The sequence below is a fragment of the Arachis ipaensis genome, chromosome B05 (assembly GCF_000816755.2).
Source record: "Arachis ipaensis cultivar K30076 chromosome B05, Araip1.1, whole genome shotgun sequence".
Classification (NCBI taxonomy): domain Eukaryota; kingdom Viridiplantae; phylum Streptophyta; class Magnoliopsida; order Fabales; family Fabaceae; genus Arachis; species Arachis ipaensis.
Window position 1 is genome coordinate 129,898,306 of NC_029789.2, and position 17,393 is coordinate 129,915,698.

Genomic DNA, 17,393 nt, shown 5'->3' on the forward strand with positions numbered 1-17,393 from the left:
CCCATTGATAACAGTGAGATACTCCCATAGATATGATTCAGATATAGTATCCATATATATCAGTCAGATATCACTCAAACATGCTTCAATATCAAGCCACATTACAAGTTCAAGCAGTATACACCCCCCAATCTACGGAATAAACCCCCAAAAATCATTTACCAGAAGATCTAGAACAACAAGAATAACAGGATAACTTAGAACAACAACGTAGAAGAACAGTGTAACAAAGAAGCAAGAGTAACAGTAAACCCTAGAACAACGACGTAGAAGGAAAGCAAAACGTAGTTTGTAATATGGAAAATATACAGGAATATTAATGAACTTACGTTGAGTATTGTTGCTTTGTTTTCTCTTCAGATTCTTGATGGAGAGTTTGATGGTGTTTTGACGGAGGTTTCGAACAATGACTTGTATATTTTGAACTTTGATTTTCGCTCGAAAATGGAAGGGTTTCCTTGTTTTCGAAGCGTTTTGAGAAGTGGAAGAAGTGAAAGAGTTTGCCATACGTAACCGTTTGAGTATTGAGCGCGTGAAGGTGACGCTCCATGTAATCTCTCTTGATGCGCGTGACTTGTATTTGGGCTGGACCAACTTGTAAGCTTGTATGTGTAGCAGGCCCGTAATTTATTTTTCTTAAAATCAATTCATTTTTATTTCTTTTTCCCCTATTATGTGAAATGAAGATTATTTCGAACAATATTTTTAACTTCATTCATTTTCTAATTGAAAATATCAAATGTATTTTTTTCAAATATATAATTTTTAAATGTAACTAAGATAACAAAATATATATAAAAATAAAAAATCAAACAGTACCAAATCATACTTGGTTCCAGCATAATTCTTTTATACCTCCCCAAAAAAAAGAGAGAGCATTTCGCCTAATAAGCCATCGAGATAAGTGAAAAAGCATTACAAGAACCAATCAAAGCCGTTGCAGAAACACAATAGACCTAACAACAACAAATTAACAATCTCAGCAATAAAGGGTACAAAGATATAAATGGAACAAAACTAAAAGTACAAAGCTTGATCTTACACAAACAGCTGCACAACACCTGCCTCGAACTACCTTAACATCGCTCAGCTGCATATCTCATATTTCAAATTTTCAATCCAATATGATAAACGTAATATCCACATCTTGTATAGTCTAAGCTAGTAATATTCAGTATCTACCTACTAGACTTAGATGCTTTCTAATACATAAAGACTTAGATGCTTGGGCCCTATTACTGTAGTATGTTGCATTCTTGCTGCTTAGTTTAATGGCATCTGAATAAAATCCAATGGCTTTCTGCTACTGCTTGCCCTTGTAAACTAGTTATTTTCTATTTCCACCTTCAAAAAAAAAAAAAAAACTCAAAAGACAATGATAAATGCCATTTTTTCAAAATTTTTAATGTCATTTTTTCTTCTGGAAAAAAAAAAAACAACAAACAAATGGACCAATGTTTTTCATGATAACTCCAAGAACGTTTCAAATGAATCAATTGATCTATGGTAGAGCCAGCATAAAGATGAAAGTTATCAAGCCATCAACCTACAAGTTTAGCTCAGCTAACAAATTAAAATACTCTCTCCTGAACAATTCCTATCATATAAAATTACCATAATTGTTTCATTAAAACCAGATTTGATCACAAAATTGTTTCTTAACACAATATTTTAGCTTTAAAATTACCATAATTAAAGTACTTTTTTATTCATTTATTACACGAAAAACATCTTTTTTTAAGGAAAAAATATCTTTTAAAAAAAGATGTAAATTACAACTTTTCAAAAAAGATCTTTTTTTTATTTTACTAGTGCTTTTACTTTTACTACTAGAAATTTGCCAAATACGTTAAAAAATAAAAAAAGATCGCTTTTTATTAAAAAAAAGATCTTTTTTTAACAAAATAATGGCGCCCAAACATGCACTTAATGAGATTCAAACTTAAAAGCCGAATATACCACCAAAGTTTCTCATTTAATTGTAAAGTTTATAGGTTTATTATTTTTCTTAACATGATTATATGGGAACATGCAATTCATGATAGAGTATTCCAACTTTTTTTAGCATTAACCTGTGCAAATGTTTCTTGCTTGGAGATTGCGCAAGAGGCTAGTGTTTGATCAAAATCCTTTGGCTTTGAAGTTTGAATCAGTAACTATTTTTATCAAGTTGATTGCTTTGGTACAATATGCTTCAGGTATAACTGCATGAACACAGAAAAATGAGAAGATGTTTGCAAAATAACATTTGAGATTTCATCTAAGGCTACATCAGACAGTATGCTGCTGCATGGAGTTTACTTTAAATATGGGGGAAATGAAAACATCGAAAGACAATAAGAGTGCAGGGAAGCTTCACAACTAACAAGGATTCCCTTTGAATGATTAAATCACAACCATTTCAGCTTAGGAATAAATTAACATCAATGCACATATATAATTACAAAAACAAAAAAGGAAATAATGATATATCCGACAAGCCACATATAACAGCCATCTAGTCACCAAAAATGCCATAAAATAAGCAACGACAGAGAAAACACTTAGGTGTGGGTAAAGCAGAATAAAGAATCACAATCATGTGAAGATCTAAAAGCGTTAATATGGACTCGAAAGATGATCGAGAACAAAACACAAGTTAAAAAGAAAGAGATACAAACAACATTTTGTGATGTCTAACAAGGAATCTCACCAACTTTTATCCTTGCAATAGGCCTCTAGATATCATTTCACGAAGAAGTTTCTCCGCGTTATCATTTTCACCTCTTTCAAACAGAGCACGAATGATTATTTCATAAGTCACAGCATTTGGTAAGCAGCCATTGTCTTCCATTTTTGACAAGAAAGCCAATGCTTCATGAAGTAGGCCCTCTTTGCAAAGCCCATTTATCATAATAGTGTATGTCCTCATGTCTGGACGATAGCCTTTAATGGAAAGATCTTGAAAAATCTCTTTTGCATTTTTAAGTCTTCCACTTTTGCACAGGCCATCTATAAGTACGGTGTATGCATATATATCTGGATCAATGCAACTCTCTTTCATTCGATTGAACAATATAAGTGCCTTGTCAAGTTGTTTGGTATTGAACATCCCATCCAACAAGGAAGTGTAAGTGACTATGTCAGCAGGTTGACCTCTATCAAGCATCTTTTCAAAAAGCTCCACAGCACAACAGATCCTCTTTGATTTGCTCAAGCCATCAATAATAGTGGTGTAAGTTACCGTATTTGGAACCAAATACCTACGACGCATTTCTTCAAAGAGATTCAAGGCTTCATCGACCATTTTACTTTTGCACAAGCCATTAATCATGATGTTGTAACTTTGAACATCAAGTGACTCTCTACTTAGGGGCATTGTGTCGAATACATATTTTGCCTTATTTACCTGATTAAATAACATAAGTGCCTTGTCATGTTGTTTGATATTGAACAAAGCATCCAGCAAAGAACTGTAAGTGACTATATTAGCAGGTTGACCTCGATTATGCATCTTTTCAAGAAGCTCCAAGGCACAAAGGATTCTCCTTGATTTTCCCAAGCCATCAATTAGAGTATTGTAAGTTACCGTGTCAGGAACCAAGTTCTTGCGACACATCTCTTCGAAGAGATTCAAGGCGTCATCGATCATTTTACTCTTACAAAAGCCATTAATCATGATATTGTAACTCCGAACATCAGGAAACACACTATTATCGGCCATTGTGTTGAATACATATTTTGCCTTATTTACCTCATTAACCAAACAATATCCGTCCATTAAGCTGTTATAAGTAACCACATTTGGTTTCACACCATGTTTTGTCATCACAGCCAACACATTCTTAGCATCTTTGATCTTTCCTTCCTTGCATAGCCCATCGATCAAAATACTATAGGTACGAACATTTGGTATAATGTTTCTAAGCACCATCTCACTTAACAAATCAATGGCTTCCTTATATTGACCCACAAGACACAATCCAAAAATGAGAGAACTGTATGTGATAACATTAGGAGAAATTCCCTTAGCAAGCATTTCAGAGAATAAATGAAAAGCCTGACTTATGATGCTCAAAGTAAATAAGTCGGGAGCGATTCCTCTGGCTTGCAATTGCTGAAAAAGGGAAATGGCGGTGGAGAAATGGTTGGTCTTGGCAAGAGATCCCAAAATCTTGGTGAATTGGATGATGGATGGAGGGCGACGCATAGAGAGCATGCGAGTGAAGGAATCAACAGCTTCATCAACTTGGCGAAGGGATGGGGGCTCAGAATGAGAGTGAAGGGATGAAGAGGAAGGGAAGGAAACAAAATTAGGGATTTTGAGAAGAGAATACCTAAAAATGAAAGTGATCCTTGAGGTTGAGGATGACAACATTTTAGTGATTCGCACTTTCGCTGTTAAGTTTGAGGGAGAGCTCTCTGCTCTCTGCTCTCTGCTCTCTGCTCCAAGACATAGACGACTAGACGTTGCTATCTCTGCGGAAATAGTTTTCTCAATTTTTATCCGGTATGTACGCGATTTCTTACTCTTGAAACTTTGGAATATTAAAAAGAGAGTTAGAAAAAAAAATAGCATTTATGAATATTAAAAAAAACTATTATAACATTATAATTAAAACAAAAATAAAAAGTTAAAAAATCAAAACATATTTTAGTATTAATTTTAAAAGACTAAAAAAATTAATGATGAAAACCAATGATAACTGAGCTTACTTTTCATTTGAAGGTTCATTTCTTAACACTTCAGCTCAGGCGCCATCCATTCGGCCTGAACATGTTATAAAAAATGAATGTACTGCAATGCCAAACAAAGGCTTAGCAGCAAAACTAAATACGTCCAGAATATCGGAGCTGATCACACATATGAAAGACAGGAGTTTGAGGTAGAGATGAAAAGCATGTAGTTAACTAAGGCCCCATTTGGCAATTATCAGAGGACACAGACCTATTTGAAAAGGAGACACAGAGAAATGCACAAAGTTGGTCTTCCCTACGAAAAAATTTGTGCAATTATCTCTATCTCCCCTGTCTTTATATTTTTTTTCCAGAAAGGCAGAAACTCTTACCAAACAACAACTTTAGTAAATTTAATTATAACAAGCAAAATTCAACAGTTTCATGTTTAGGCCTCAACAAAATTAAGAAAGATTTCCTCATTTGTTACCAGAAACCATTCATCGTAGTAGAGTGAATTGGTAAAGTCTAGAGAAGAGTTACAAGTTAGTTATGAAAGAACTGTTTGGTAAAGTCTAGAGAAGAGTTACAAGTTAGTTATGAAAGAACTGTTGGCTGTGAGAACAGTGCCAGCTACGATAAGACAGCTGTTAGTTACAGCTATCATAACTAACTTAAGAATGAATGGACTGTTGTACCTTTTGTACTAGCTTGCACAGCAAGCTACTCTTCTCTATACATAAGCACAGATTAGTGATAAGCTCACTAGTAATGCAGATCATAAATGTCTTATCTTTCTCTCTGAATTCTCTTTTCTTTCTCACTCTGTGTTTTCCTCCTTCTCTCATTCTCCCAAACCTTATTTAATCGACATTTTCTTGGCCTATAGAACTAGTAATTGTATTATAAATTGAACATAACAAAAGCCGAGGCTAAAGATAGGTATTCATCATCACAAAAGAATTAATATAACATCCCAAACATAATGAATTTTAAACGGCAAGAAGCTCCTGGTTTTCCAAATTTTTTGTTGAAAGATAATAGCAAATGCCTCCATTTGTGTATGTTTGTATATCTTCAGAAGAATATAAAGCACAACGAACATAAAATATATGCAGCAAAATATAGAACAACAACATGAAAGAACAAATATTCAGAAGGCAGAGGGTATGACACAGTATTTGAGCTTAGAAATGAGGATTATGACGGCTTACTGTTCCTGCAGTTGATCTGGAAGAAAGGAATGTACTGTGCTTCATTCATGATAAGCCAAAATCACATACCTATTTGAAAGAAAAAAGAAAGGGTGGAAAAAAAATTAAACCATATCTACAGGAAGCATTCAGCATGCTATCAACCATATTCTATCTTGTTTGAGATCAATTCATTTTATGTTTATTAGTGCAGTCTGAAGAGTGATTTCTGTGAAAGTAAGTAGCTATTATTCACTTCCATCCAAAACTGATTTTGAAGCTTAAAATCCAATGGTGGGTTCAACTAGAAATCAAATATGCTGAGAAAATATTAAATCAACTGTCTCGCAATTATTTCAAATAGACAAACTGAAATCAAGTATAAAGGAAAATTCATACTAGAGAACTTCAATATTGTCTTTGCCATGCTGCAACTTAACATGCTTGGGTGCACCTAGCAATCAGTAAGCATGGAACAAAGATGAAAATGTCAAGAATCCAATATATTCAACCACCAATTCAAGTTCATATCAATTTCATGAAATAAGTTAATCAGCACTTAAGCAGAGTTCAACTTTTGATATTCAAAGATATTCTTCAAAAAGAAATGCAATTTCAAACTCTACAACATTGTTTCACTTTTAATTCTTTATTCTAACCCCAATCATCACTGCAGAGAAGATTTAGAAAACCCAAAGAAACAGGTGTAGAAACAATTGTACTTGGAATTAGAATCCCCGAATCTTTTGTGACAGGTGTAGCTAATAACAGACAACAAATCTCCAAACCATGTTTTAATAATAAAAGCTTTTCAACATGATTTTAAACAAGAACAATATAATAATCCCTATATAGGATTTTTTAACGAGAAATAATGAAATAATTCAACCAAGCATTAACTGCTGAGTAACATTAATTATGAAAATGAACCAAGGTCTTAGGAAAACATTAATTACAACTAAGTAACATTAATTATGAAAATAAACATAATGTACAAATTTTCAATTGATTCTAAGAATTACAGCTGAGTAGTATTAATTATGAAAAGCACAAAGGTTTAAAGATAATTCATATTTGAACCATAGTAGACAAATTCCTAGAAATTCCTTCTTGCACAGCCCCTCTTTTTTTCCCTTGAAAAATCAAGTGTAATCACATACTTTGTATACAGGTTTCTTCAGCTGTGATCAGATTTTGAAAAATAACAAAATGTTGAAATTGCCAACCAAAAAAAGTGGGGTCATGCATTTAGTAGATGTATTTGTTTTAAAGACGGCAGTGAAAATCATATATCTATGTCATTAATCTTGCCACAGCATATCTTTTAGAAGAATTCTAGGAAGATTTAGTCAAATAAAGCACAGTTGCTCATCAGACCAATCATGAGCTCTTAATTACTATCAAGAAATCTTAAGCACAGTTACAACTAGGAATATCCACCGAAACAGGATGCATGATAGCCTTGGTAACAAAGTAAAAAATCAGCCAATAACACAAGTTCAAAATTAATTCAATAACAGTGAGATAACCAAAATCAAGGTGATAGTGAGTTCATGGCATTTCCCAAATCCTCCAACCCAATAGATATAAAATTCACCAAGTTCTGTACAAATTTTGACAACAGAAAATTTATTAATTTGAGTTGATTTATTTCTCCTATTGTCTTTTCAATAAGCCTCTAACAATCATTTCATGAAGATATTTCAGTGCTTGTTCATTTTCACCTTTATCATAACATTGTACATTCTTGTGTTTAGGTGATAGCCTAAAGTACAAAGATGCTGGAGGTGTAGTACTATTATTGGAGTCCTGAAAGTGTTCGCCATTGTTGAATGATGGTGATAAAAAAAATTATTTGGAGAGAAAAATTATGATTGAATGATGATTGTTGAAAATTAGGAATTAGAAGAATATGTGCAGGAAAAATTAGTATTTGGAGGCAAAATTAGCTAACACTCAAAATGCTAACTTTTTTTTAGATATTAAACCAAATTCTAATTTAGAGATAAGTGACAATAATAGCATTATGATTGAAGATCCTTTGAGAAAATGGAAGCAAACACAGAAAATAAAACCAAGTGAACTCAATAAGAATGAGATTGATAGGTATCTGAAAGATCATGTAACAAAAGATTTTAATAGATTTGATATATTGAGGTAGTGGAGAAGAAAGACACTCAAGTATCGTGTTCTTTCTTGCATGACTAGAAATATATTAGTCATTTATGTCTTTACTGTAGTATCTGTTTCTACTGTATTATATATTGTATTAACTAGACTATATCAGAAGTCACCTGACATTACTATTTAATTCAAATTCAATAATATATAAGACAACAATTAACAATATAATTCAAATTCAATAATATAAAAAATTAGTTACATGTACAATATAAAAACTTCTTATAAATTGATTAGGTGAAACTTAACCTATGAAATTTTGCAGGAACTAATACTAGAAAATTAACAATAAATAACAAATTATCATATAATATTTACACAAAAATTATCATATAATATTAGTAAATTTTATATTTACATTTCATAATAAATATTAAATATTAAATATACTAGCGGTCACTATTTATAGCGCCAACAATTACCAGCACCATCAATTTTTTCTTCTGCTCCAAGGAAGAACCGCAACTTCTCAATGACATAAAAGTTAAATTACCTGTGCCTACAAATGGTAGAACCTGAAAAGAACTCCATTGCAGATTGCATAACGAAAGCTGAAAAAATAAATAAATAAATAAATAATACTATTCAGTGAAAATGAACAAAGAATTGGTTAACTATATTAAATTTTTCCCTTTCTGTAGAGTCTGAAACAACTCTTGATGACAGAGATATCTTCTTGTTGATAAACTTGCAATATCCGAAACACATTGTATATTCATATACTCTTACCATGCAGCAAAATTATGCCCTTTGCAGTAACAAATGTTTATTTGGAGTACTGTTTTATGCAGCACGAACCACACAAGTTGGCATGGAAGTATATAAATGAAGAACCTAATTATAATGAAGATTGACTTTGCAAAGTTTATAGCAACATCAATATTTTATCCGTTTGAGATGAAGTGATTTTTGTTTGAGTTTCATGAAAAAAGTGAATTTTGAAGTTTAAAATCCAGTGAGTATGATTCTGAAGAATTCTAGTGTCTCACAATATGTTCCGAATAGGCCAAATAGAAATCAAAGTATAAAGGAAAATTCACACTAGAGAGCTTCAACATAGTTTGGACTAATATAAAGCCAATTAAATTTATACATATAACACGGTGGATTGGTATTTACCCATCTAATTGAAAGTAAATAAATACAATAATTATGCAAAGAAATTCACCAAATAAAATCAACTGCAATTCCAAAGAATTCTATATTGTTTCACGTTTAACACCCCCATCACAACACCACATAACAAAACTCCAAGCCAGTAACTTCTTTTAAAATGCTAATAAACAGAGATTTAAGAGACAATGGAGTAATGTCTAAACAAGAAATAATGAGGTCAATTATCTAAGAACTAACAGAAAAACATTCTCCTAAAAAGTATCTCATAATGTACATATTTTCAGCAGAAGCAATTTCCAAGCAATACAATTGAGTAGCATTAATTAAGAAAATGGCCACAAGTTTTGAGATAACTGAACCATATTAACCTTGACTCAATGTTGCTTAGGTTGATGAAAAGAGGGGACATGCATTCTAGAGGTGGGTTTTATTTTTAAGATGGAAGTGAAAACTATATAGCCTAAGAATAAATACTTAGTACCTACTTAAATTTCCTTTTACAACAATTCCCGGAGGATTTAATCAAATAAACAATAGCTCATGGTTGCTTATGATAAAACAGTGATAGGAATTATTTCGATATATATATATATGCAGTACCTACAAAGATACGGAAAAATAAGTTGCACAACAGAATAGCAGAAAACAAACAACAAAACAAAATTTTCAATCTTTTTAGTTTTGCTTAGTTTCTAGCATGATAAATATATGATCTCATAGAATAACAGTAAAGAACACTCCATTGCTATAAAGAGACCTTAAACACTAAATCTATAAGCTATATCTAAGAATATCATCTAAAGAATCAATAAAGTAGTGGAATTAAAAAGGTTAATAGCAATTGCAAAAATCGAAAGTGGAAAATTGATTGATGTTATGGCATTGCCAAAGTCCTCTGACCCAACAGACACAGAATTTACAGAACCTCCAACAAGGAACTGTAAGTGACTACAGTAGCAGGTTGACCTCTATCATGCATCTCGACAAGAATCCCCAAAGCACAAGAGATTCTCTTCGATTTGCTCAAGCCATCAATAAGAGTGTTGTATGTTACCGTGTTTGGAACCAAGTATTTACAACGCATTTCTTCAAAGAGATTCAAGGCTTCATCGACCATTTTACTCTTGCACAAGCCATTAATCATGATATTGTAACTTTGAACATCAAGTGACACTCTACTTTGGGCCATTGTGTTGAATACAAATTTTGCCTTATTTACCTCATTAACTAAGCAATACCCATCCATTAAACAATTATAAGTAACCACATCTGGTTTCACACCATCTTTAATCATCATAGCCAACACATTCTTAGCATCTTTGATCTTTCCTTCCTTGCATAGCCCATCCATCAAAGTACTATAGGTATGAACATCTGGAGTAATGTTGATGAGAATCATATGATTTAGTAAATCAATGGCTTCCTTAAGTTGGCCCGCAAGGCACAATCCATAAGTTAGAGTGTTGTACGTGATAACATCGGGAGAGATTCCCTTAGCAAGCATTTCAGAGTATAAATAAAAAGCATCACTTACAAGCGTAACCTTGCACAAGCTATCAATAATTGCGTTGTACATGAAGACATCAGGAGCAATGCCATACCGTGGGATGTTTCTCAACACTTGAATAGCAGCTGATGTGTGTCCGGTCTTACAGAGCCCATTGATCAACGTCCCATAAGTGACTTGGTCGAAGTGAAATCCATGAGCCAGCAGCACTCTGTCATGAAAGTGCAGTGCTTTTTCAACCCTACCAGAGAGACAGAGACCTTTAATGAGTGTATTCAATGTTATGGAACCATCCTGAAAATCCTGGCCAACACAGAGAAAGCAAGCGTCATACGACCCATGCCGCAACAACAATTGAGTAAGATGTTCAAAGTAAACAAATCGGGAGCGATTCCCCTGGCTTGCAATTGTTGGAAAAGGGAAATGGTGGTGAGGAAATGGTTGGTCTTGGCAAGAGATCCCAAAATCTTGTTAAATTGGATGATGGATGGAGGAGGACGCATAGAGAGCATGCGAGTGAAGGAATCAACAGCTTCATCAAGTAATTGGGACTGAGAGGGAGAGTGTAGGGATGAAGTGGAAGGGAAGCAAAGACGGAGAGCGGAATGGGGAACAGAATAAGGAGAGAGCTTTGAGATTTGAAGAGCACACCTTAACAAGATTCGTGAGAATGACAACATTATAGCAATCAAAGAGGAGTATGGTGGTAAAATGGAATGCGTTGAGTTGAAGAGTGCTTCAACGAGTCAGCGTAGCATCAAGCTTGTTCAAGGTGATTTGTTTCTACTTTTATTATCTTACTAGTCTAAAGCCGTGATGCATTGGATCACATACTCTATTTCCATAAATAAGTTTTTTCTTTTTTTAATATTTATATTTAATAATATCAAATTGAAATGCCCATTTGTGTATAGAAATTATATGTATAATTTTGATGTCTTTTTTTTTTTCACAATATCAATCGATAACAATATGAACAATACCACTAACTAATAATTAAAAAAAACAATTATATCATCTCATCATATCATACACTATTATTTTTTTATTATTCTTTTTACATGTATAACTATTATTGTTTTGTCGTCATTATTATGTTGCCTTGTTTTATTCCCCTCCCTTTTTTTTTCTTCTATTAACCCCAACCGCAATCAATTACCACCATACTATTATCACAACTCTTATTTTTATTTATCACTTTGATCCATAGCTATCTATTGTGTTAACTTTTGAGTTGTTAAAGAATTATTTTCTTGTTTGATTTAGATATCTAGATGTATAACTATTATATAGATACTTATTTTTCATAGTTGCTTTTTAAGTCATATTTTATCATTTTAAGAAAAAATTAAGATATCAAGCATTCAAAAATTTTGTATTGAATAATTAAATAAAAAAATTATAAGTTATTTAATTTTTTAATATATAGAATAATTAAATTTAAATTAATTTAAGTATAATACTCTTCCTTCCTCCATTTTTATTCTCCTTCTAAGTTCTCTTCAATAGCAATTAGTTACCACTATATATTAGTTCGTAATTATTACACTCAAAAGTGAATACTACTTTAAAAATAAAGTTAAAAAAATCTCGTAACTCTTATTTAATTTTTTTTATTATGAGTATTTTTTTATAATCTAATGCATACAAAGTTACATATTTTCATTTATGATTAAAAGTTAAAAATTAAAATTAAATTATATTAGCACTTTTTAGTTTAATAAAATTAAAATAAAGTACAAAAATAAGGATAAAAACTAAAAAAAAAAGATGAATCTAAAAAAAGGATAATGTTAAATTTTATGTCATTATGTATGAGAACATTGATTTGTTTTATTATATTTAATTTTATACCAAATAACAAAAAAAGTTAAATTTTATGTCAGTTTTTCATTATTTATTTTACTTGTCCATAGTTGTTTAAATTAGACTTTACAGTTATTGAGTCATTTTTTTTTTCAATAAAAAAAATAATTGGGAAGTCATTTTCATTTTTTTATAGTAGTACATCCATTATATCATGATTTTAATAATTAATATAAAATTTAAAAAATTGAATAAATTTATATTTATTTTGATTACATCTAAGAGTTAATTATATCTACTCCTATAATCAAGAAATAGACTTAACTTTTTCTATAACAAATAATTTTTCAATCATCTAATTTATAAAAAAGTCCCATCTCTTTATTTATCCTAAAAAGTAAAAATTAAAACTAACATAAATACTTTTTATTAACAAAACTAAAATAAAATATAACAATAAACCTTGAATAAAAATAAAAATATAAAATTTTGAATTCCAAAATATAAAATAGTTATAAGATAAAAAATTACTTAAATATAATTTTTGTAAGGTACTCCATAAATGAACTTAGAAGAATGAATATTATATACAAAGGAAATCATGATATGTTGGTATAAAATTACTATATGTAAATTTTTTTTAAAAAATATTCCCCTTGTTAAATTATTCTACTTTTATTCTTTTCAAAGCATATTGATAATAAAAAATTTGCATGACTAATTTATATTCAAAAGAAAACTCTTAATGAAGTTATTGTAAAAAATGTGTGGAAGTTTTTTTATTCAATGTAATTGACTGATGTACAGAATAAATTTTTTTAATAATAAACCTCTCCCGTTAAGGAGAATATTAAACCTTAAATTTGAACGCTCATTGACAGTTATGTAGATATTTAGAATATGTTAAAAGAGTATGATAATAATTTGAAAAGAAAAAAATATCCTGGGTCAATTTATTTTTTAAAAAATTACCTCTTTGAACTATTTTAATCTGCACCAATAATTTACCTCCAATAGAAAAATCTTAATCTGGTTACTGTGAAAAAATGGGTAAAATTTTTTTAATTTAACGTGACTTACAAAAAAAATTTTAATAATAAATTTCTCTTTAGGAGTAATATTAGAACTTAAATTTAATTTAAACACCAATTAATATTAGTTAATTCGACTACTCCTATATTTATAGTTAATCGGTAACTCTACCTGTGTTTGACAATGAAGTTGGGATAGGAGTTGGGATAGGAGTTGTATCGGTTGATATGGCAACTTATTTTCTTTGTTGAATCATCTTCCAATAAGTTGCACGTCTTCTAGCTAGGTGTTGTTGTCGCTCATATTCTATCTTCTTCACCTAGCATATTCTGTCCAAGTGGGTCGATGTTGTCATGATTGTTGATTTATTAAATTTTTCATTTTTATTTGTCTATCAGAACATAAGATAAGAAGATGAAAAGAAAAACAAACAATTGCAATTGGAGCAGTTTTTATAATCTTACTTTACGATTGAAAGTGAGTAGTTTTTAAATTTCTCTCACGATTGAAAAGGAAGCACTTACATAATTCTCTCGTGGGTTAATGCAGAATTACAGAACGTGAGTACGTGACTGAGTACGTAATCTTAGATGATAAAAATAAGGGTAAATTAAGAAAAAAAAATTGGATATCAAACTCCTCTGTCCGCTTTATATATTGTTATAGATATTTTCTTATTACATTCAATTAGAAATTATTATAAAAACTAAAATATCATATAACTAAGGGTACGTTAATTTTGAAATGATGAAAAAAAATACTTATTTGACAAATTTAAACGGTGAATAATATATTAACACCAATACTAAAATATGATATAAATAAGATCATGTTAATATTAAAATAAAAAAATAGTGATCTAATAAATTTGAAGAGTGAATAATATATTAAAAAAATAAAAATAATTTCTTAAAAACAAATATAAGTAGAGTAAGTGAGTACTAACTATTCATATTTGCATAACTTTTAGCATTTGTAACTAGTTCGTTATAAGAGATTGATTGAGGCATTGAATTAGTAGCAGTGGTGTCTCGACCTATACTTATATGAAAAAAAATACAAACTTAATATGTTGTAGATTATCTTAAAAGAATTAAAAATTAGTTCTTAGAAATCAAATCAAATCGTGTAAATTAAGTTAATTAATTTTGTTAATCTTCTATATTAAGATTTAATGTATAGGCAAAATGACTTAAAACGACGTGATTACATGTTTTAAATATATAGGGTACTAATCAGTTAGGACATCACCACATCTTTTACTTGAACAGCTTTATTATAATGTGATTTCAGACCTATATTTTTAAAGAACAATACAGATAATAAGCATAATTTGAATTCATAAGAGTAAAATTAGTTATCATGATTAAAGTTAACTTTTATGTCGCGTATAAAGGTAATTTTAATTATTTTAAATTTGTTTAATTTTATTCTGAAACAGAGAATATTTTAAAAATAATATGCTTCTATTATATTTTTTTCTATTGATTTTTTTCAAAGTTTAAATATCGTCCATTAATTTGTGACATTTTTAAATTTATTTTTTTAATTTATTATGATAAATTAACAATATGATGAGTATTTTGTCCATTAAGATGGAAGAAATATTTTTTAAAAACTAGTTTATTTGTTATACTCTAATTTATCTTTATTTTTTGTGTTTATATGTTAACATTTCACATTAGAAATTTATTACATATTTAATATTATTAAATTAATATATTTTTTAATGATAAATAATGTTACGTGTCTCATGATTATTATTATTGACTGATATAGTAGCATTTTCTTACAATTGATATTTAAGATAGTTATTCAATAAAAATTGATTCAGTAACTCATGTAAATATGTAAAGCCTTATCTATGTTTTTAATTTTAGAATTTAAAAATTATTTATCCAATCACTGTTTGTAATATTTAATATAGTATTAGATTTTTTATAAAAGGGGTAAGTACGATTTTGGTCCCTTAAGTTTAGTGCCAGAATCGAATTCGTCCCTCTTGTTATTTTGCCATTAAAGTCGTCCTTAATGTTTTTTTTCGTATTAAAATTGTCATTTTTATTTTTTTTGGACAAAAATACCCTCACCACTACCAACATAAATTTTTATTATTAAAATAGGATAGGGGTAGTTTAGGAATAAAACAAAAAATTTTATTGAAAATGACGATTTTAATACGAAAAAAAACATTAAGGACGACTTTAATGGCAAAATAACAAGAGGGACGAATTCGATTCTAGCACTAAACTTAAGGGACCAAAATCGTACTTACCCCTTTATAAAATTATTACCCATTTTACCGTGATCAAATTTTGGCATTTGTTAAATTTTTAAATGGACAATAATTTTATAGTAAGAAGGATTAATTTTTACTTATACCATGTATTTTTAAATACATGAGATGAAATATCAATATTCTTGTATTCTTCTTCTATCATTATGTTTGTATTTAAGTCAAATTTCTCCTGATTTTATTTTAAAATTATAAAAAATATGTATTATTATCAAAATTTTAAAATATGAAAATATAAATTAAAATAAAAACTAAAAAAATTAAATTAAAGTATATTAAAAATCATTATGTTACATTAATTTAACACAATATATAAATATTATTTTGATAATAAAATTATTATGTTTGACAACTTTTTATAATTATCTTATAACGTAGTATTTTTGTATTTAATTTTATCAAGGAGTGTTTTGTTATATGTAAGTTTTTTTTTACGTTAAATAATAAGCATAAAAAATATATAAATAGTGTATATTAATTTAATTAATTTTGTTATAGAATACCAACTAATTATGTTACTATGACGTCTGTGATTTGGACCAACTCCATTGCGCTTAAAATCCTAGATTTTTCAAAGAGTAGAATACAAATATTAAATTTATAGCCCAAAAAAATTAAATGATCATAATACATGTTAAGTTTTATGTTACCTGAAACAAAATGATGACGATGATGATGGGTTGCTCTGATCATTTATCTAATTGTAGTTAATCATGTACTTGGCAATGAATTTGGAATAGGAATTATATTAGTTGATATAATGTGATTGCTGATTCGTTGAATTCCAATTATAGGTAGCTAAGACACAAAGAAGAAAAACGATTGCAAGAGCACGATTGAAAGTGAAACAGATATTTAACTCTCTTGGGTAAAGTATGATTGAAGGCACAGAAGTTTTTTTATTGAAAGTGAATCCGTATTTAAATTGAGTACGTATTAATAGTTTTTTATTGAAAGTGTTTCAACTTTAAACTCTGTCGTGGGTTGAAAGTGAATCAGTTTTAAATCTGTCGTGGGGTAAAAGCCAGTTTTTGAAAAAATAAAATAAAATAAAAAGAATTGAGTACGTAGTAGCAGTTTTTTTTATTGAAATCAGTTTTTAAGTTCTGTCGTGGGATAAAGTCGTTTTTAATAAAAAAAATAGGGGTAAAATAGGGAGAAAGAATTGGATACCAAATTTCCGTATCCCCATTATATATTGGTATAGATAATTTTGATGTCATTTTTTTTTCTTGCACAATATCAATCGATAACAATATGAACAATACCACTAACACTAATAATAATTAAAAGAGTAAAGTATCGTTTTTGTGCTCAACGTTTAGTGTAAGTCTTATTTGTGTTCCTAACGTTTAAATCGTCCTATTTATATCCTTAACGTTGCAATTTACGTAAATAAATTGTTACACCTTTAAAATTACGCAAATGCATTGTTTCCAAAATGAAGACGTAAATGCATTGTTTTATGTATCTATAGAAACCGCTACTAGTAGTAGCGGTTTACAGAAATATAGAATCCACTGCTGCGAGCCGCGGATTACGTTGAAATGTGGCAGCATGAAAACCGCTGTAGCCTACCGCGATTTCTGCTTGATTTGAGTTGGTC

At 29.8% G+C, this 17,393-nt stretch overlaps 3 protein-coding genes across 6 annotated transcripts in view; all 3 read right to left on the reverse strand.

The window, feature by feature from the left end:
* LOC107644126 (pentatricopeptide repeat-containing protein At1g62930, chloroplastic-like) lies at positions 830-3,389 on the reverse strand. Its single transcript, XM_021102757.1, has 2 exons — positions 2,693-3,389; positions 830-1,344 (listed from the first exon to the last, which is right to left on the reverse strand). The coding sequence occupies exon 1, from the start codon at positions 3,356-3,358 to the stop codon at positions 2,699-2,701; it is 660 nt and encodes a 219-aa protein (XP_020958416.1). The 5' UTR covers positions 3,359-3,389; the 3' UTR covers positions 830-1,344; positions 2,693-2,698.
* LOC107644127 (pentatricopeptide repeat-containing protein At1g62930, chloroplastic) overlaps positions 1,829-17,393 on the reverse strand; it is a 49,245-nt gene continuing 33,680 nt past the window's right edge. Inside the window, exons 2-5 of one of the 4 annotated variants that reach the window (XR_002347154.1) lie at positions 8,524-8,581; positions 6,249-6,303; positions 5,871-5,939; positions 1,829-2,204 (exon numbers count right to left, since the gene is read on the reverse strand). The gene's annotated coding sequence lies outside the window, so the exon portion shown is untranslated. Of the gene's footprint in view, positions 2,205-4,693; positions 4,751-5,870; positions 5,940-6,248; positions 6,304-8,523; positions 8,582-17,393 lie in introns of those variants that run through there. The other 3 variants (XR_002347157.1, XR_002347153.1, XR_002347156.1) reach the window with 3 other exon arrangements.
* Positions 3,359-17,393, reverse strand: part of LOC107641105 (pentatricopeptide repeat-containing protein At3g22470, mitochondrial-like) — a gene marked incomplete at its 3' end in the record, with an annotated part of 32,777 nt that continues 18,742 nt past the window's right edge. The window contains exons 3-4 of the mRNA XM_016344611.2: positions 10,067-10,815; positions 3,359-4,517 (exon numbers count right to left, since the gene is read on the reverse strand). Coding sequence (XP_016200097.2) covers positions 3,359-4,517; positions 10,067-10,722 — 1,815 coding nt within the window. The remainder of the gene's footprint in view (positions 4,518-10,066; positions 10,816-17,393) is intronic.

Bases quoted from the DNA above. Each gene is read 5' to 3' on its own strand.
- LOC107644126 (XM_021102757.1), bottom strand. From the start codon at position 3,358: ATGCCCCTAAGTAGAGAGTCACTTGATGTTCAAAGTTACAACATCATG.